A 19288-nucleotide genomic window follows, 5' to 3' on the forward strand; every position below is an offset into this window, starting at 1 on the left:
GGCCTGGTGGCGTAGCAGGAAGTATTCACACGTGTGTCTTCGCGGTGGACGCCGGTGAGTTTTTATCGTCCGCTTCGTGTTTCGACTGTCGTTTGTATTTACGTGTGCTTAGCTCAGAAGCTTTTTTGACCGGAAGTGACTGCTCACTAGCGCGAGGATGTTGTTAGCATTAGCTGCTTCGTGTTGTTTGAAGGTAACGGTTTGTGTCCTCGGCAAACGGTTTGGCGTGACTTTAAAATGCTTGCATGAGCAACAGTCCAACTTTTAAATTAAGATGAGGCGGACTCGCGGAGAAATGTGTCTTTTAAAGTTTGCACGCGGGTCTCAAGCAAATTAAGGTCAAAAGTGTCTGGAAGGTTCCTGAACGCATCACCAGCCGACGCGCTTTCTTTCGGCTGGGATTCTGGAAATACGCACGCAAAAAGTTCACAAAATGACGAGTCAACACAACAATTATTGTTTGTGACTTTTTCTCTTAGGACGGAGCGAAGATGGCGTCATCCGACGATCAACTGTATATCAACGTCACTTCCGGTTCATCGTCGTCGGTGAGGAAGTACTTGGAGTTCACTTCCGGTCTCTGTTCGTCACACGTGCACATGCTCGCAGATCGCAATCTCTCACACACCGGAATCGTCATTATTCGCTCTTCTCGATTGCAAAAACACGTTTCTTGAAAACTCCTCCAATTTCCTCCAAACCTTAAACACAAACGACAAAACCCAAAACCCCGGCCCGACTCGTCCTGCAAAACCGAACGATGGCCTCAAAACAGATTCGAGTCAATTGAAATGAAAAACACCACACGCGGAAAAAGGGAAAAACTAATGATCAGCTCATAAAGCTGTAGAAATAAGCGTTATTGTTTGCAATAGAATTTAACAGTTGAAGAAAACTGTAGAGTGGCGCTTGTGGTCATGTTGTTGGATGATGCGCTTTCTTAGGAAGTTCAAACCTCCATTGCCTCTTTCTTTTGGGGACCTCCACCTCGTCATATTTTCTTGAAATCCCACTTCACCTTAAATCAGTTTTTGTTTTTAAATCAATCAGTGTTTTTAAGCACAGAAATAACTTCAGCTATTCAGCCACTAGGTGGTGCACCAATACAAGAATTAAAGATCGGGGGCCTTTGCGCGGATTTCCTCCTAAAACACGGCGTACGCGCAAATCCAGAAAACGTCGTACGCACAAAACTAGCCAGATGTGTGAAACTCTGCGTACTCGTGAATCCAAGCGCATTTCTTTCGTCCGTCGCAATCCACGTGGAAATGAGCGCACGTGCCGGAGTAGCCGACTCCTCCCCGTCCGCGCCCGCATTTGAATATGCAAATCGTGCGCCTGCGATCCCGATCTCTGCATGATCAGGGGAAAAAAGGAAAAGGAGCGAGATAATGAAGAAAAATCCTTTTTTCTGAATGTGAAGTTGCTCAATGAAGCGGCGGCACGCAAGAAAATCCTCTTTGGCACGACCGGGACGGCGCGTGTGCGGCTGCGGAGGCAGAACACGCTGAACTAAAAAAGAAGCGCTCAGACGTGAAGGTGGACGTGAAGCGGAGGGCGGCTGGCTGCCCGCCGCCAAAGTGGGGCCCAAAAAAGGCGGAAGAACCGGCGCACCCCGTTCGAGGAGAGAATCGCGAGGTTAACGCCTTCAGGTCTTTTTACAACGGCTTCGGACGCTAAGCTCCACTCGGCCCCGTGAGATGAAGGTTCGTGCGTAAATGTTCTGTGTGTGCTATTTGTCATCAATCTTTTCAATTCAAACAGAAGCACATCAGCATATCAAAGAGGATATGAAAAACGGACTCCTTTTTGATGAATCCATTTATTATTTTCATACACAGGAGAGAACACGCACGCTGACAAAAGTTTTTTTTTAATTTTTTTTAGGGGACGAGGGGTAAATTATGTCAATTTCAACACATTTTAATCGTGTGCAACTGATGTACATGCTCAAATGAAGTCAATTCAAAGGAGTTTTTTTTTTTTATCACATTCACACTTTCGACATCCTTTGTCGTGATTGGTATTTATTTTTCCTTTCCCGCTGGCCCATGCTGCATGCGTCTGTAATAAACGTCCGCGAAACATGAACGGTGGCGCAAAAACGGCACTTCCAGGCAGAAATGTACCTTTGACCTCTGTCTCAAGTCGACTTCACCGAGTTCAATTTCATTTCTTTCCCCTCCCGGCCCTAAAATGCCAATCGCTAGTCGTATTGCCAGTAACGAATGACTAGCGAATCCCGACCGAATCGTTACCCCTTGTACTATTTTGAAATAATAGCCCAACAAATGAAAAATCCAGTGTGATTATTTGAAAACGATCTAAATCTATTGACCCGCTAAGAGAGGACACGGGCACATTTGAGCTCCATCATCTCCGTGCAGAGAAGTTGTTGTTTTTTCTTTAAGCGGGATCCCTCGCTGCGCCTTGGCCACGGGTCGAATCCCGGCCGGGTTTGTTTTGCGCTCCTCGGGCCGTAAATCCAGGCGGACCGGACCGAGGCGCCGCCTTTCCGGCTAGCCTGCTGCGACTTAGTCCGCCGGCTACCTCGTCGCGCTGCCTTCGCGCCGCGTCGGACCGGCTTGCTCCCTTTACATCTGCCGGTGTGCCCGGTCGCCTCTCCCACGACGGCTCCTTTTCCGCTACGGCGGCGGCGCTTCCGTGTTATCCGTCCGTGTGTGCAGCTCACCGGAGAGGTCGGCCAAACACGAGGCTCCTTTAGTAGAAAGCTCTTTCTTTTCTTTTATTTATGATTATTATTTTTTAAACAAACTTTATGGCGATCTGGGTGAAATTCCAATGTGTATATGCGCAGAAGCCATGTGCACCAAGTCAAAATGGCGGCGCCCGTGTGCAGCATCGCAGTGCTGGTCAGAATAAAGTCAGATTTTATTCTTTGACTCGTTTCGGTTCGAATGCGACAATTCTGATCTGAGATTCGTTTTTCGTGAGGAATCCGAATCACCGCTGACTCGTTCGTGGCTCCACAGGAAGCGGCATGTAACCGCGGTCGTGTGTCGTCCAGTGCGATGGTCTGTCATCGGCCGTGTCCGGTCACAATGCCGGAATGTGAGTGTAACCGTGGCGACCGTCGTGTCTGTCCTTCAGAATGCGAAGGCGCCCAAGAGGAAGTGGCCCCGCCCCAAAGAGCGGCGGCGCGCCAAGCGGGCCCGGCCGCAGGAGGCGGAGCTCGGGGCCGGAGCCCCGTCTCCCCCGCGCCCGCAGGTATGGCGGTCAGCTGAGGTTTCGTCGTACCGCGCGCCCCCGCCGTGAGGTCATCGAGTGAACTCCGACCCTTGATTCGGCTCGTGGTCGCGATGACGGGTCGGTTCGCGTGTATGTCATGTGACGCCGTGTTTGACGTCTGAAAGGAGACGCGGCGCGGGACGGACGGCGGCGCGGACATCAAGACGTCGTCTCTGTTCAAACACAACCCGGACATCCCCGAAGTTCAAAGGTGATCATCGACGCCTTGCCGTTCGATCCGTCATCGGGCATCCTGTCATTGGTCCTCCCGATTGGCCGGCTTCTTATTGGTCCTCCCTTTATTGGTCTCCTGATTGGTTGGTGTTTTTACTGTTTTTCTGGTCGTTAAGATCTGAAGTTTGTCCGCTAACGGAGAAGATTTTTACCTCGGAATCCTTCTCAGACTTGAACCTTCACCCTCACCTGGTAACACACACACACACACACGCGCCCGCGCGTGCACACGCGATTGGTGTTCCTCGTCCTGATTGATTGTTTTCCTCCACCAGGTGGCAACGCTGAACAAAGTACTTAATGTGTCCACGCTGACCAGGTCACTTTTTATACGCACACGCACACGTTACAATTTGACACACACGCAACTGAGGTGTTGTTGTTGTTCAGCGTTCAGAAGGAGAGCATCCCGGCGCTTCTGTCCGGACGAGATGCCGTCGTTCGATCCCAGACGGGCTCAGGTCAGTGTGTGTGTGCGCGCGTGCGTGGCGTGTGTGTGCGCGCGTGCGCTGACGTGCGTTGTCATCGTTTCAGGTAAGACTTTGTCTTTCGCCATCCCAGTGGTTCAGAGCCTGCAGGCTCTCCAGACCAAGGTCCAGCGCTCGGACGGCCCCCTGGCGCTGGTCATCGTGCCCACCAGGGAGGTGAGGCAGACTTTATTATTATTATTATTATTATTATTAGTGTTGTTGTTATGATCTTGATTATGAGGCCGCACTGCAGCCAACGTTGTTGTCGAATATTCCTGGCTTGTAACGTGCTGTCGTTGTCCAGCTGGCCCAGCAGACCTTCGGCACCTTCCAGAAACTTCTCAAGGTAAACGCCGCGCGCTCTTATTGTGAAATGACAGGAAGTGCTCAGCGTCCGTCCCTTCCTGTCCCGCCGGCAGCCGTTCACGTGGATCGTTCCCGGAGTTCTGACGGGCGGGGAGAAGAGGAAGTCCGAGAAGGCCAGGTGGACACGCCGACCTTTTGAGGAATCAAATGAAAATAAGTTACGGAAGTTACGGCGACTAAGTTTTGTGGCGTGTTTGTCGCCAGGCTGCGCAAGGGCATCAACATCCTGGTGTCCACGCCGGGACGTCTGGTGGATCACATCGAACACACCCTCAGCATCGCCTTCAGCGCCGTACGCTGGCTCGTTCTGGACGAGGCCGACCGGTACCGCGCGCACGTTGAATGTACACGTAACAATAACAAACAATAACAGATAGCTGGACACACCTTACTGTGTGTTATTGACACAGTAAACACACAAACAATAAAATACAAACAAGCACAGTTGCACGCACATACGCACACGTTAAAACATTCAAACACACACAATGACACAAACGCAACACACGTAACGCATGCGCACACAATTATAGGCTAACACAGTAATACACTAGATGACACATTCACACACACACTAAAAGACAGAAACAATAATGCACACACACACACTCGCAAAACATTCTCGTGTGTGTGTGTGTGTGTGTGCGCGCGCGCAGGATATTGGACTTGGGTTTCGAGAAGGACCTGTCAATCATCTTAAACTCTTTGAACGCAACAGGACCACCGAGACAAAATGTCCTCCTGTCAGCGACACTCACGCAAGGTAAATACACACTGGCACTACACGGCGTGTGCGCGCGCCGGTAGTTACTTCCTGTACGCGTTTCAGGCGTGACGCGTCTGGCGGACATCTGTTTGAAGGATCCCGTCGCCGTCCGGGTTCGTGACCCCGCCGCGCCCTCCGACCCCGCCGCGCTCGGCCCGTCGGAAAGCTTCGCGCTGCCGACGGGCCTCGAGCAGTTCGTGGTCGTCGTGCCGAGCAAAGTCCGACTGGTTTGTCTCGCGACCTTCGTCCTGCACACTTGTCAGGTACGCGTGTTGAATGAAGGAGATTCAAGATGGAAGCTCGTTTGGCGCCGCCGCATCTTCTCGCACGTCCGGGTCATTTGATTCTGATGAGCCGAGTCCTGAGATTCAAACGGCTCTTGTGTGTGCGCGCGCGCGTGCGTTTCAGGACGAGAAGGCGTTGGTGTTTGTGTCGAGTTGCGAGGAGGTGGACTTCCTGCACTCTCTCTTCTGCGGCGTGTTGTCGGCCGATCGGCGGGCCGGGCTTCGCTTCCTGCGTCTCCACGGGAACATGCGTCAGGAGGTGAGGTCGCAGGTTGAGGGTCAGGGCGAGGTCACGCTCGCCTCGGCCGTGACGCGCTCCGTGTTTGTTTTGTCCACCAGGAGCGCTCTGAGGTTTTCCGGAACTTCTCGAGTCGCGGGTGCGGAGTTCTGCTGTGTACGGTCGGTCTGGCTCATGTAGTTCACGTCGTGACCGTTGGGGGCGCACTCGGCGCATAACAACACATTTTTGTTTCAGGATGTAGCCGCTCGCGGGTTACACCTACCTCAGGTCACGTGGATAATACAGGTGACACACACACAGACACACACACACAGGTGTTAATATTCTTTCTCAAGCGCACACAAATGTACTTTATAACCACACAAATACATGTCGCAAGGACACGCATTCGTTCACACACAACCATTACTAACACACACGCACCCACTCACAACAGAAACCCTCTCACACGCATACACGTTACTAATACATTCTCTGTCACGTGCACACACAAACATACACGTTACTAGCACACACATTTTCACGTACGAACATGCGCGTATGTTCCACACAAATGCACGTCACGAGGCCACGCGCAACAGAAACACACACCGACGTAGGAGGTGCGGCATGATGTTGCGCGTGCGTGTGTCCAGTACACGCCTCCGTGCAGCGCGGCGGAGTACGTGCACCGCGTGGGGCGCACTGCGCGCATGGGCCTGGGGGGCAGCGGCCTCCTCTTCCTCACGCCCGGCGAGTCCGCCTTCGTCGGCGAGCTGGCCGATCGCAACATCAGGTGAGCCGCGGCCGCGCGTCCCGAGTCCGACCGTCCGCCCGCCCGCCCGCTTCCTGCGCTGACCGTGCTCGCCGCCGCCTTTCAGCCTATCGGAGATGAAGCTGACGGACATCCTGGCCGAGCTCGTGAAGGACGATGCCTGCGAGGGGCGGGGCGTGTACCGCGGACAGGTAGCGCCCGCTCCGTCGGCCCGAGCCGTTGCCTCGTGACGACTCTGGAAATGTAGTTGGTTACGATTTGAAGTTACCCGGTTGAAAATGTAATCGGAGCGCAAGGGTTCGCCAAATGCACGCTTGGGTTCGTATCTCGCGTTGGTGCTCACGGTTTTTGCTTAAAATGTCAAACAAATCAATGATATCGTTGGGTTAAAAGTGAAAGCGTTGTTATTATTGTACCGTAATTACGATTTCTTTATTCATCAGAAATCTTTATTTACTGTTCTATCTGTGCCAGCGGTATCAATGAAATGGCGAAAGGTTCCGTCAAGCCGCCTGCCAAGATCGATAAATCTGCTGAGCTGCATTGGCGATGATTTCGGAATTCCGACGATACTGCATTTGTGTTTGTTCGTGAGGATGTAAAATGGCCGCCGTGGCTCAACAGAGGTCGACTGTTGATGATTGTGAACTTCGTCTTCGTGACAAGCGGCGGTGACATCGTCGTCGGGTCCAGAAACGATCTGGGGACACGGACGCAATTGTCATCTTTTTGCCTCGAAACATCCCCGCGATGGATTTGAAATGAAACAAACGGGATGAGTTGGTTTCGTTTGTGGCGCTTTACATCCAAATCGGGCGAACGCTGAAGGTCAAAAATGTGAACGAGGAGAGCTTCCAAGTGGATTTTCTTTCATGGGTTCAAAAGTGAAACCGAATCGAACCTTTTCAAAATCGCAGACAAGCTAATAGATTGCACCACCGGGTGGCGCTCGGAGGTCGCGTTTGAGACGACGGCAGAATGCCGCATGACCGTCGGCTTTAAACGGACGAAGTGATACTCAAATTGTCGTCATGTACATTTCCAAAAACACCACATTTCCTGGCACCCTTTCTCCCAGTAACCGAATGCTTTACAATGACGCGCATTTTGTAACGGAATGACGTCATCTCGTTCCATGCTGGCGGTTGTCGCCCGTCAGACCTCCCGCGGCGCCCTGGAGCAGGAAAGTCGCGAGCGTGCGACGGTGCTGCAGGCGCAATTCGAGAACTTCGTCCACGCCGACGCCGCCTCGCTGCGGAACGCCAAGAAAGGTACGAGCCCCGCCCTCGGCCGCTCCTTCCGCCGCTGTTGCCGAGTCGTGCGATTGACGTGCTGTCGTCGGGGTCAGCGCTGGGGTCGTACCTGAGGTCGTACGCCAGCTACCCGGCCCCCCTCAAGCGCTTCTTCCACATCCGCGCGCTCCACCTGGGACACGCCGCCAAGAGCTTCGGCCTGAGAGATGCGCCGCGACGCCTCGCCGCCGCCGCCGCCGGGCCCCGACGCCGCAAAAACACACCAAACAAGTGAGGGCGCGGCACACCCACAAACACAATTGTCAGTCAAAAAACAACATGCAAAACACAACACACTTTAAACACACAAAGCAACACTAGCACATAACTACGCACAATTAACACATGAACACTCACACTACATGTACACCCTTTACACAAAGAATCACGCGCACTTTAGAAACCCTTTGTAGACATACACATCCAAGACGGGTAGCTTAATTGGCAACTCTAAATTGCCCGTCGGTGCGAAGGGTTGTTTGTTTGTTTGTTTGTATGTGCCCTGCGATTGGCTGGCGACCGGTTCAGGGTGGACCCCGCCTCCCGCCCGATGATCGCTGGGATGGGCGCCGGCACGCCCGCCACCCGCGGGAGGAGAAGCGGTGAAGAAAATGGATGGACGGACATCCGAGACATTTTACACACACACACACACGACACAAACACGACTGCACCCACACAACTACACACTTTTTATACACACACTGTATCACAATAGTTACACACTTAACACACACACGCACAATAATACCTGTATCAATGCCCTAGGAAGAATAAAATAATACCTTTACACTTTGAATACACACAACACACTTTAAAAAACACAGCCACGCACCACAATTTAGACAAACACAATAAAACCCTTGAAACAGACACAACAACAAGGACACACTGACATACACACTGAACACAAACACAGCCGGACACACTCGGTCGTGCGCTTTATACAGCGTGCACACAAAAACACTTCGTGCGCACGCGCACGCGTTCGGTCCGAGTGCTTGCGATCCTCGTTAGCATGTAGCCCCCGCCCGATGCTAACCTCGCTGCGATTTGTCGCCGTCAGGCCGCGTCTGAACATTAAGACGAAGAACGACGCTGACGAGTTCTCCAGCGGCCTCCGCAACAACAAGAAAAACAAGAAGCAGCGGGAAGGGGCGGAGCTACAGTGACCACATGACACCAAGACCAACCAATTTCTCACTCGAATTTGACAGGAACCCTTTTTGTGGCGGCGCAGGGGTAACGTTAAATGTGAATATCAACAAATTAAATCCTCGGCCTCATTTTGATGTCATAAAGCTCTCGTGAGGTCATCGCGGTGATGTCATAACATTACGTGACGAGCACGCGGCCGTTTGCGGCGTCCTCGGCCGACCGGCTCGCCGCGTATGGGTAGAAGTCCGCAATGGGCGGAGCCGGCAGGTACGGGCATCGAGCGGGCGGGGCCGCGGCGCCGTCCCTCGACGGGCGCCCGCAGACATTTCCGCTTTCTTCTCGCGAAGCACTCGCCGAGTTTGATGATGTCGCGAGTTGTACGACGGCAACTCTTTCGGGCAAAAGCGGCTACTGGTACCTGGACCTCACCCAGGAGGGTTCGTGTCCGTGACGTCGACGTGTGCGTTGAGCCAATGGACGGCTGACTGAGCGGCGGGCTCTCGAGGACGCGCCGGTGATTTGGAGGACTGGTGCGCACCGCGAGAAGCATTATGATTATGATTATGATTATTATTAGGAAGCCAGTCAACGGTCAGCAAACGTCACCGATACGCGTGCGCGCGGTCGATCCTCGCTATTGATGACGACGAGAATGAACGAATGAGAGCTCGAAATGAGTTTCGTCGTCCACACGTGACGATCGACAAAGGGGCGGACACCGGGGAGGCTTTTCACAAACTTGTTTTCTTTCTTTCTTTCTTTCCTTCACACACGACATCACTTTTCACTTTTCGCTTTCGCTAAATCGACTTGACGGCTTATCTTGTAGACTTGCTCACTTGACGTGATGACTTGTGCGACGCTTCCTGAAGGTGTCCAGAGCGGGGCCCACCTGAACACAGACCAAGTTACTACATAGTTATTACATACACGTTATGTGTGTACGTGTTACCTGCGCATAGCGTGCACGTGTGTGCGTGTTTATGTGAGGAAGCACCGTGTTGGTGCGCAGCAAAGAGGTGCGTGTGTGTGCAAAGGACACACACTTCACCTGCAAACACACAAACGGTACACAAAATCAGACGTCGCACGAGTCATCCGTCGGTGTGTACGGGCGTGTGTGCACTGACTGCGTGGCGTCGCTCGTGCTCGCTGCGACCTTTCATGTTTTCCTGCATCCAGCGGCGAGCGTACTCGTGGGACAAAATGTCGAAGAGTGGAGACGGTGCCCTGAGGAGCGCCATCATCAACATCACTCAATAGGGATTTCGATATCGGGGACTCGGCTAGTTCTAAAAATCTTGACGTCGTGATTCGAGAGTAAGAAGCGAGTGAGCGATTTTACGTTGGGACTCGTTCACTCGTTCCCGAATCCCGAATCACTGTGCGGTCTTTAAAACCAGCGACCTGTTTTTAACTCCAAAGGTTATGTCCGGAACTGGCGGACGTTGTGAAGCTCCGCCTCTGTGCGCTTTGTGGGCGGGGCTGTGCTGGACCACGCCCATCTGTTCTCTGTACTCCCTCAGTTGTTTGGCAGTCACGTGACCCGACTTCACCGCTTCCTGGTTGAGGGTCACAAAGTTGGGGACGGGGGGGCGACGGGGGGGCGGGACTTCCTGTCGGGATTGGACCCTCCACCGGGACAATGCTACAAACGCACACAGATCCGCACGCACGCACGCACACGCACACAGAGCAAGCAGAACAAATCTATCAATCGAATTGACGGGTCAAACGTTACGTTCTATTCTGCTGTGCGTCAGAGTGAGGACGTGTAAAAGGCCCGAAGTAGCGCGTGGGCACGGTTCCGTCGCGCGACAGATGAGCGGCGCTCAGTGCGACGACCACGATTACGTTTGCGGGGTGACGCGATCGGCGCGCTGACTAACATTTGGTGGATTCTTTTCTTTTTGGGACGACAAACAAACCTTCGGCCGACGCTTTCATCGAGGCTGTTTTCGACGTCACACAAACCAAAAGTCGGATTTTATTTTCTCCTTTTTTTGACCTTTGCGAAACGTCCGACGGTTTATTATTATTATTGATTCGGTTTCTACCACAATCAGTCATGACTGGGCGTTGCTCGACCGAAAAGAAAGAAAAGAAAAGCTTAAACCCAAACGATTTGGTAGTATGCGTTCGTGGCAAAGCTTTATTGTCACAGGCCCCCGAAACCTGATCTTCAGCCCAAATGAAAAACTATTGATGATTACGCTTTTGGTGAATCAGGATCATCTTTATTTGCCAATTATGTCCGCAACACAAGGAATTTGTCTCCAGTAATTGGAGGCGCTCGACAACGGACGGCCACGGTGACAAAATATACTTTTGGGGCAAACAAACCCACGACGGCGAGTCGCCGGTCTTGCGCTGACGTCATTGCGCCGAGTTCGAGCACTTTGAAGCGCCCGATAGTGGCGTCATCTGGTCCGGTGACAACTGTTCGGTAGCGCCGACCCGAGGGAAGGAGCCGGAAGAGCCGGTGACCGGGATGCGGAGGGTCCGAGAGGATTCGTCTTCGTTCTGGCGCCGACCGTTTCTCTGGCAGTCCCGATTGTCCGTCGCGGTCGCAGTTTGTCCTTTTTTGCGGCTTTGCGCATTTAAGTTTGTGCCTGTACGTCGGTACGAAGTGACTTAAGCAGTGATCGGGATCGGCGGGACCGTCGATGTGCCGCTCGTGTTCAGGGAGCTCGTGGTTGAGTTTAGCTTTGTTAAGTCCCGAGAATAACGAGGGGGGAGTCCGGGTGCTTTTCTTCCCCCAAGTTCGTTGACTTGGTCAGCCAGCGTTTGCGGTGCGGCGCTCGACTTTGCCCGGGGGCGGAAACACCGGCGAGTAGGAATGACGCCAAAGGACTTCCTGTTCGAAACTAGCGGCTCCAAGTCCAGGCCGCAGTGCGGGCCGAGCGTCGACGTTTTCTGGGAGGGGGGCTAAGCCGGCCCGAGCATTCATAGCTAACGTGCCTTGCTCGTGACTTCGAATCCAGTTTTATAGCCTTACCGTCGACACCGTATTTGTCGTTAACTGCGAGATTCAATCACAGGTCTGTATTGAACCTAAAAACCGCAGCACCTTTGAGTTTTCAGTTAGCGTTAGCATTAGCGGCGACGATCAGCGCCACGCGTTTAACAAGCTAGCATGATTAGCCTAGCCCAGGCCGCGCGCGTGCGTGTGTGCGCTCGCGCGCGCGTTACCTGCAGCCACACCCCCGTCTCCGCGCAACCTGCTTCTGGCTCCCGAAGTCAAAGGTGGACCCTCGGAAAGTATCTGACACACACACACACACGCGCGCACACATTAGATCCACGCACACGCACGCTACGGCGCAAGCCTTCTTAACATTTCAAATCTCGCCAGAATTGACAGCGGAGATGTCATCGTCATTTGAATCGTCGACATTTTCTTCCCAGATATGTGTAACCGAATTTTTCACAGAGATATGAAAAATCCCATTCGGCCGAGTCGGAAGCAAATGACAGATATCGGCAACTTTTGTCATTTCGCCACGGACGTTCGTTGCCGTACGTTTTGCCGTTCGTCGCGTACGTGGATATCTTGAATCGATCTGAATTGGAGACATCTTGAACTGGAATGAAACGATAGATAGATTCCTCAAATTGGAGTTCCGGATAGTCAAAGGCGAATCGTAGATATCCGGGATTGAATTGTCGACGTGTGGGTGACGACGATGAAGAAGCCAACACACGATGAATAGCAAACGTGACGTCATTTGTCCGTGACGAAGGATGCGCATATCTGGAATGCTCATCGATGACGGATGTCGCTCATGTTCTTTTTGACGAGCCGAAATTCAATAACACATCTCCAGCAGTCTCGCTATTAAATGCTAAGGAGGCTTGCCACACACACACACACACACACACACACACACACACACGTTAACGACAGACAAACAGGAAGAAACGCGCACATTACGATTCGAATCAGACGTCATCGTCGTCGTTTGACCCAATCAGGTTGAGGGTGGGTGGGTTTACCTTCATCGGCTTGTCCAGCGTGGGCTCTCTGGCCACGCCCACTGCCGGTGACGTCATGTCGCGAGGCTGCCGATGCAAAAAGCTTCCAAATCACAAAAATCGATCTTTTGTTTTGTGCTGCCTTTGTGTGTCAATCTTAATATGATAATCAAATAATAATTGCAAGTTACTGACGTCTGACGTGTAGACAAGCCAAAGGAATAGTTGGACGGGATGCCTAATATTAATCCCACTAATGCTTTAGGATTCGTCAGCCTAAAACTCACTTTGATGTTGGACGCCGAGTCGCCGACGTGCTCGTGGTGGTCTGCCGTTTGGTCGCTGTGGCAACCGGACGCCAAACACGGAAGTGAAGACTTTTGTTTTTCTCGATTCGAACTGTCGTCGAACAAGAAGAAACACCAAAAGCACGTCAACTTCCTGTCATGTTTCATACGTTTTTAACTTCTTTAATCTTTGATTTCGATACTCAATGCACACATTTAAAACAACACAGTGCATTGCAATTAAAAACCTTGATTTCAATACCGAGAGATCAATGAGGATAAACAAGCCCCTATTTCCAATGTTATAATCCAGGTCAATATTGATGTGTAATAAAGTGTAGCAATAATTAGATCATTAAAACAGGAATAGGTTAAAAAAAAACATGGAACGTAAGTTGCAGGTGAGTCATAATAATAATAATAATACACCATATAATCAATACAAAGTCATCACCAAAAAGAAACGAAGGTAGAACAGCACCATCGTGTGGACAAAAGCTGCGGTGCAAGCAAGAGCACTTTTATTTGGTACTGTGCTGTAATTATTGGTCTTTTCTTAAAATCTAATAAAGCTCACTACAAATAAGCATGAAATCAAGATGAAAAAGAAATTAACCGTACGACAGAAGTTTTTGAGGGTTACTGAAAGAACAAATGCATACAAAAGGCTTTTCACGTTATGTATGACGACATCTGTACATTAAGAGCCGTGAGCTTTTACAGTACGGGATGGATGGATGGATGGATCCACTGGTTGCCCGCGACCCGTTTTTTTCTACTTTGTAAATTTGTCCTTGGTTAAAGTTTAAAATTAGCCTGTTGAAGACGTCATCGTAGTGGAACAATATTGCGAATGACGTGCTGACGTTTGGATGCGTTCGCGCATCACCGGGACCCTTTGATGTTTCAAAGTCGATTCAAACCATAAATCATTATTTTGGAATTCGTCGCATATTTGTTTTGTATTGACACAAATCAAGAACTGATAACACAACATGATGAAATGTAAATGCGTCACTAAAAAATGTTTGTTGTAGTATATGTTGACAGCATGATGACAATGCTGACAAATGTGCGCGATTTAGACAATCTCGCTTCCGATGCTAAGCAGGCGCCTCGTGTGCAAAAGGTGCGCACGCGCAAAAACGCGGCGTCCGTTCTTTTCACGGCAAAGTTCAGATGCATCGCGAGTGACGCGACCGTGGAATTGCGCGGCTCCTCACGCCAACCGCGTGGCTGGCGTACGCACGTTTCTGCGGCTTTTGGCGCTTTGGCGACTGTCCTCATAAATCTGCGCATGGATAATGAGCGCTGATGAACAATTCATGCCCGGCGACATTTGATTTCAACAACGCAATTGAGGCGAGGACTCAGGATTCATTTGTTAACCGGCGTATTGAATGAACCGCTGATATTCGTGAGGACAGCAGTTCATCGATGGAGGCGATCATTTCTGCCGCCTTTTGCCCTCACGACCGCTTCTTGTGACTCCGTGTTCAGTGCGCTGAACAAAAACACGTCCATCGCTTGCACGTGATTCAAATGTGCTCAAAGGAACTGTGTCGTTTTTGGGGAGAAGAGGGACAAATTGTGTCATTTGAACACATTCGAATCACGTGCAACCGATGTACGTTCCAATGAAGTCCATTCAAAGGACTCTTTTTATCAGTCTGCACGTTTGCAGCGGCAGCCGGTCGTTGGAGCGTCATTGCGCCGGAGACCCCGGCCGGGGATGCCGCGGGAGACGAATCCCCCGAACGCAAAAAGAGTCCTTTGAATTTCCTTCATTTGAACACACAAGTTCAAATGTGTTGAAATTGGCCTCATTTTATCCCTCTTCTGTTTTTTTCAGCCTGCGTGCATCCAAATCATACATGGAGTCATGAAAAAGGAGCCCACGTTTTTCATATCCTCTTTTGAAATGCTGCTGTGCTTCTGTCGGAGTTGAAAAGATCGATTACAAATAGCACACATCGAACATTTACGCATGAATCTTTACCTCTCGGGCTGAGTGGAGCTGAGTCACCCACGATCTTTGCCGCGCGGAGATCGCCCCGCGCGATCGGTCCGTTTCGGTCACGCGCCGCGACGACGTACTCGGCGTGCCCCTCGGTGCCGCAGACCGCCGCCGCCGCCGACTCCCGGATCGATTTTGCAGCACGATTAAACGTACCGTCCGGTCGTCTCGGTCCGCTTGTTCTCGAAGGCGCTGTCCCACGGTCGGCGACCGGAAATGGCCTCGAACGCAGCGGAAAGGCCGCCTGCGGCGTCCGTAGCGACACCCCCGACTCGGAGGAGAACTGCAACGCATTTTCAAAAGTATAAAGAAGCCTTTTCGCTCGTGCGTCGAAATGAAGGCCGCCTCGCCCCGCTTGCCGCCCCTCAACCCGTTCGCCCGATCACGTCCGCGTACCTTCGCTGCCCGCCGGACGTGTTTGCGGAACCTCGCGTTCAGGGTAGCGGGCTTCCCGCGTATGCCGCGATACAGGTGGCGCTTTGAAGCTCAACTTGCTCAAATGTTCTTTTCTTTCGGGCTCCGAAATGCACGCACATCATTTGTCAACCCAAACGAGGTCGAAAAGTGAAATCTTGTCATCTGTGGTGACAAACAAAATCGAGACGTTCCAAGTTGCCACGGGTTCGCCCCATCCGGGAGGAAGTTCTTCGAGCCGTTTTGCCCAAGGTGCGATCGTAGGTGGCGCGTGCCGGTCACCGGCTCTTTCGCTCGGGTAGGCGCTACCGATCAACGCAAACTAGAACTAGTAGACATTCCGACAGCTTCTTCCCTCTTGCCATCAACTTCTTAAACAGCGAACCTACAATTCTTTTGCAACATGCTGGCAATTTCTTTGACTTGAGTTCGTTGTCACATTTCTATGGGGCCAATTCTGTATAACTCGTGCACTCGCTGTCGTCGGCTCGCCACGCTGCGCTGTTTGCACATCTGTTGTTGACTAATACTGGCCACTCGTCCCAGAGTAGCATCTGCTGCTGACTGAGGAGGATCTGCAACATTTGCACAATCGACATTGTCCCAGATGATCGCACCACTCGTCACTTTAAACTTGCATCCACTCCTTGCGCCCTTTGCACAACCCTCATTGCAGCGGACTATTGCAATATGAGTCATTCCAACTGCTCTAAGTGCTAGAGGACTCTGCATCTTTTGCACAATTGTCCAAAAAAAATGGAATAAATAAATAAATGTACCGGCATTACCAGATAACTCGCAACCCTTTACTGCTCAGCGACTGTTTTTTTTTTTGTCAATGTCTTTCTGTCTCCAAAATGTTCTCTGTCAATCGACCGTCATCGAGCGGCTCCGACGACCGGAGACAAATCCCTTGTGTGTTTTTTGGACATACTTGGCAAATAACGATGATTCTGATTCTGATTCCGATTCCTTTCCCCCCTTCCTCCTCTTCGTCTTCCTTTCCCTCTTTTCCTTCCCCTCCTCTTATTCCTCTCCTCTCCCTCCTTCTCGTGCTCGCCCCGCCGCCGTCGGCGGCCCGCGAAGGCTCGCTTTTCCCGAAGCGTTTGCGGCCGGGTCCGTCGACGTGCCCGTCGTGCCACGAGGAGCGGGCGGGCGTCCGATTTTGGGCGCGGGACGAGGTGTCCGACTTTCTACGGCGAGGGCGACCTCTCCTCCGCGCACGCCCTGACCTCCCGCCGCCCGCGGGCGAGGGTGAGAAGCCGGCGGCCTTCGACGGCGTGGACATGAGTCTGCGCGTCCTCCTGCGTTGTCGTCATCTTCCTCCTCCTCCTCCTCCTCCTCCTCCTCCTCTTCAGAGGGAGGGCCCGCAGGGGGAAACTCTGCTCCTGTTCCTTACGCCCCCTCGTGTGACCACGCCCCTTTTTTTGTATCGAAATCAAAGGTTGACTTTTCCAAAACGTCTTGTCGAGTAGGTCGTGAGTCATCCGGGACTCTTGCAGTTTGATGACGACCCCCCCGGGCCACGGCGCAGAAAACAAAGCGCGGACAGTGCCCGCCGGAAGGAAGCGACCCGACGACGACGTCGGTTGCGCGCATCGTAACACGTAGCAACATGTAAGGGATGTTTTCCGCAGAAAGCCCACAATACCAACACGCGCGGACGACATCGTCGGGACGGACCCCCGTGAGTACGTAGGCCGCAGAAATAATCCGAGACAGATTAACCGTTGAGAATCGGACGTAGCAGAATTCTTTGAAAAAGCAAACTCACGAGACAGGCACGCCTGCACCAAAAACGACGGGACGAAATATTGGCTTGCGATGAGCAATCGAGTCAGTCGAGAGCCAAACTTTTTCCTTCTTTTCGTGCCAGCCGAATTTACATTTTGGTTTTGATGCTTAAGAAAATCAACCGGACCGCAAACAAAAAGAGTTCTCAAGAGTTCTCTTTGAATTTCTCACAGATTATTTGTTTTACTGGTTTTATTTTAATCTTTACAAATCAAAATCAGTGTAAGAAATGTTTTTTTTCCCGTTTTCTTTGGATCCTGAAGAACTGAAAGTGGGATGGCGCGAACACGTCAACAAATCAACTGAAGGAACTTTGATGACGTCTCCAGCGCCAGGGCGCCACCTGCTGGCTAAAGACTGAATGTGAAACTTTATTTTGATTGTCAATTGATGAATATGACGTCACCTTTACCGTTTGCTGCTATTTTGCACAGTTTTTATTCGTGGTGATTTTCAAAACGAGAACGTGCAAAACATGACTCGGCGGTTTTTGGTCCTCTTTTCTATGACGTCATCAACTAGTTCCCCTTCGTTAAAAAACAAAGCGCGTGTCGACAAAACAAAATGGCGGCTCGATGAACAATTCGGCATCGCAGCACATCATAGCAGCCGCGCTGACACGCACGTGATGTCCACACAAATGAGAACAGGGGATCAAACCTGCGCCTTCCAGTTACGAGCCACCGCCCACACGCGGCTTTTGTGTGCGTGCGAGTCGATGCCGCGTCCGCACGCACGCACTGCAATGCGGTGCCGTGGTTTCGCCGAGTCATATGCGTGTGCGCGTCTCCCTCCCTCGTTTGTGTCCTCTGCGGGGCAGTTAGCTGCCTGAGCTGCGTCTGTCCTCAGATGCGCCTGCGCCCCCCCTCCTCTCTTGTCTGTCTGCAACCCCCCCCCCCCCCCTCCCCCTCAGACGCTGCGTTAAAAGTGCGCGCGCGCGCGTGGCTTGCGCTCGTGCTGCCGCTGCAGGACGAGGAGCAGAGAGGAGGTGAGCCACTAAACGCAACTAAACAAGCACAAGACCAAAACTGGACTTCCTACCGGACTCCTCCTTTGCCAACGAGTCGTATTGGACCGGACTTCAGTGACACAGCTGGACTCCGAACTCTTCTCGACTCTATCGAAGTGTGATGGACTATGATGACCTTGAGACGGCACAAAGCGGCCAGTAAGCGATCGCCGTTCCGAGGCGCGGAAGAGACGCGACCGATTTGTTCTTGTGCCTCGCCAGCGATGGCGGGAAGTCCGTCGTGCGACTCGGGCGAATCTCTCGGCCCGTTTTCGTATTTGCCGCGGGCCGCGGTTCGGTTAAGCCCCGGGGAGCGAGAGCCGAGAGGAGGCGGGATGCGGACCCGCTGTGAGTGCGAGCGGGGGCGGGGGCGGGGGCGGGGGCGGGGCAAAGTGTCGGGCCGGACGGCTTTCGGTGACTCCGCGAGATTTGCCCAAAATGCCGAGTGCGGTCGCATTGGCCGACTTCCGGCAAACTCTCCGTCGGCTCCCACGGACACAAAGAAAAGGGAAAGAGGGAAGTACTCGAATGTTTGGGGCTTGAGTTTATCGGGTTATTTTCGAATGATCAAAGAATTTCCGAATGTGAAAGCATTGAAGCATTTTCTGGAGCGCTTCTCCACGCTCGGCTCGCGGGCGTGCCGGAGCCCAACCCCGCTGTCTTCGGGGTGCGCCTTTAAAAAAGGTTTGTCAAAAGTCCACGCGACAGCAACGCCATGTGGCACCCACGCTTTTACGTACGATGATGCGTCTGCTCGAATTTGAAACCCTCTTTCATTTTTGTAATACTTAAAAAAAAAAAAAAAAATCATTTTGAACCGTGACACCAATAAAGAAAAAACTTTTTAAGAAAAGTTTTATTTTTGCAAAAAGCTTGAACAAGTTCGTTTTTTTATATACAGACCAAAATATAAACTGTATCTAAAAAATAAAAACAAACTCAATTTGAAAAAAGTCCAAATGAAATAAAAATGAACTC

At 51.8% G+C, this 19288-nt stretch overlaps 3 protein-coding genes across 8 annotated transcripts in view; 2 read left to right on the forward strand and 1 right to left on the reverse strand.

Moving 5' to 3' along the window:
- Window positions 1–10414, forward strand: ddx31 (DEAD (Asp-Glu-Ala-Asp) box polypeptide 31). 3 transcript variants are annotated; one of them, XM_061671215.1, is made up of 21 exons: window positions 1–54; window positions 480–548; window positions 3112–3228; window positions 3375–3460; window positions 3600–3675; window positions 3759–3802; window positions 3874–3944; window positions 4018–4127; window positions 4258–4299; window positions 4373–4437; window positions 4524–4643; window positions 4976–5082; window positions 5149–5348; window positions 5494–5628; window positions 5709–5768; window positions 5845–5895; window positions 6246–6385; window positions 6471–6555; window positions 7524–7635; window positions 7713–7887; window positions 8723–10412. In XM_061671215.1, exons 2-21 carry the CDS (start codon window positions 492–494, stop codon window positions 8826–8828), a joined length of 1959 nt encoding a protein of 652 aa, XP_061527199.1. In that variant the 5' UTR covers window positions 1–54; window positions 480–491; the 3' UTR covers window positions 8829–10412. The 3 variants fall into 3 exon arrangements, with proteins under 3 accessions (XP_061527199.1, XP_061527201.1, XP_061527202.1); XM_061671217.1 differs by lacking the exon at window positions 3112–3228 and having other exon boundaries at window positions 8723–10414; XM_061671218.1 differs by lacking the exons at window positions 6246–6385; window positions 6471–6555.
- Window positions 9522–19288, reverse strand: part of cfap77 (cilia and flagella associated protein 77) — a 13198-nt gene continuing 3431 nt past the window's right edge. Inside the window, exons 6-15 of the mRNA XM_061671095.1 lie at window positions 18447–18796; window positions 17962–18183; window positions 15076–15376; window positions 13077–13188; window positions 12811–12892; window positions 12007–12079; window positions 10222–10462; window positions 9945–10044; window positions 9767–9865; window positions 9522–9706 (exon numbers count right to left, since the gene is read on the reverse strand). Of these exons, the coding sequence (XP_061527079.1) occupies window positions 9650–9706; window positions 9767–9865; window positions 9945–10044; window positions 10222–10462; window positions 12007–12079; window positions 12811–12892; window positions 13077–13188; window positions 15076–15376; window positions 17962–18183; window positions 18447–18796 (1637 nt within the window). The 3' untranslated portion in view covers window positions 9522–9649. The remainder of the gene's footprint in view (window positions 9707–9766; window positions 9866–9944; window positions 10045–10221; window positions 10463–12006; window positions 12080–12810; window positions 12893–13076; window positions 13189–15075; window positions 15377–17961; window positions 18184–18446; window positions 18797–19288) is intronic.
- The window catches only part of LOC133399608 (nucleus accumbens-associated protein 2-like), a 19036-nt gene continuing 16769 nt past the window's right edge, over window positions 17022–19288 (forward strand). For all 4 annotated transcript variants that reach the window (XM_061671221.1, XM_061671223.1, XM_061671222.1 and 1 more), the window contains exon 1: window positions 17022–18469. The gene's annotated coding sequence lies outside the window, so the exon portion shown is untranslated. The remainder of the gene's footprint in view (window positions 18470–19288) is intronic.

This window comes from Phycodurus eques, chromosome 3 (assembly GCF_024500275.1).
Source record: "Phycodurus eques isolate BA_2022a chromosome 3, UOR_Pequ_1.1, whole genome shotgun sequence".
Lineage (NCBI taxonomy): Eukaryota > Metazoa > Chordata > Actinopteri > Syngnathiformes > Syngnathidae > Phycodurus > Phycodurus eques.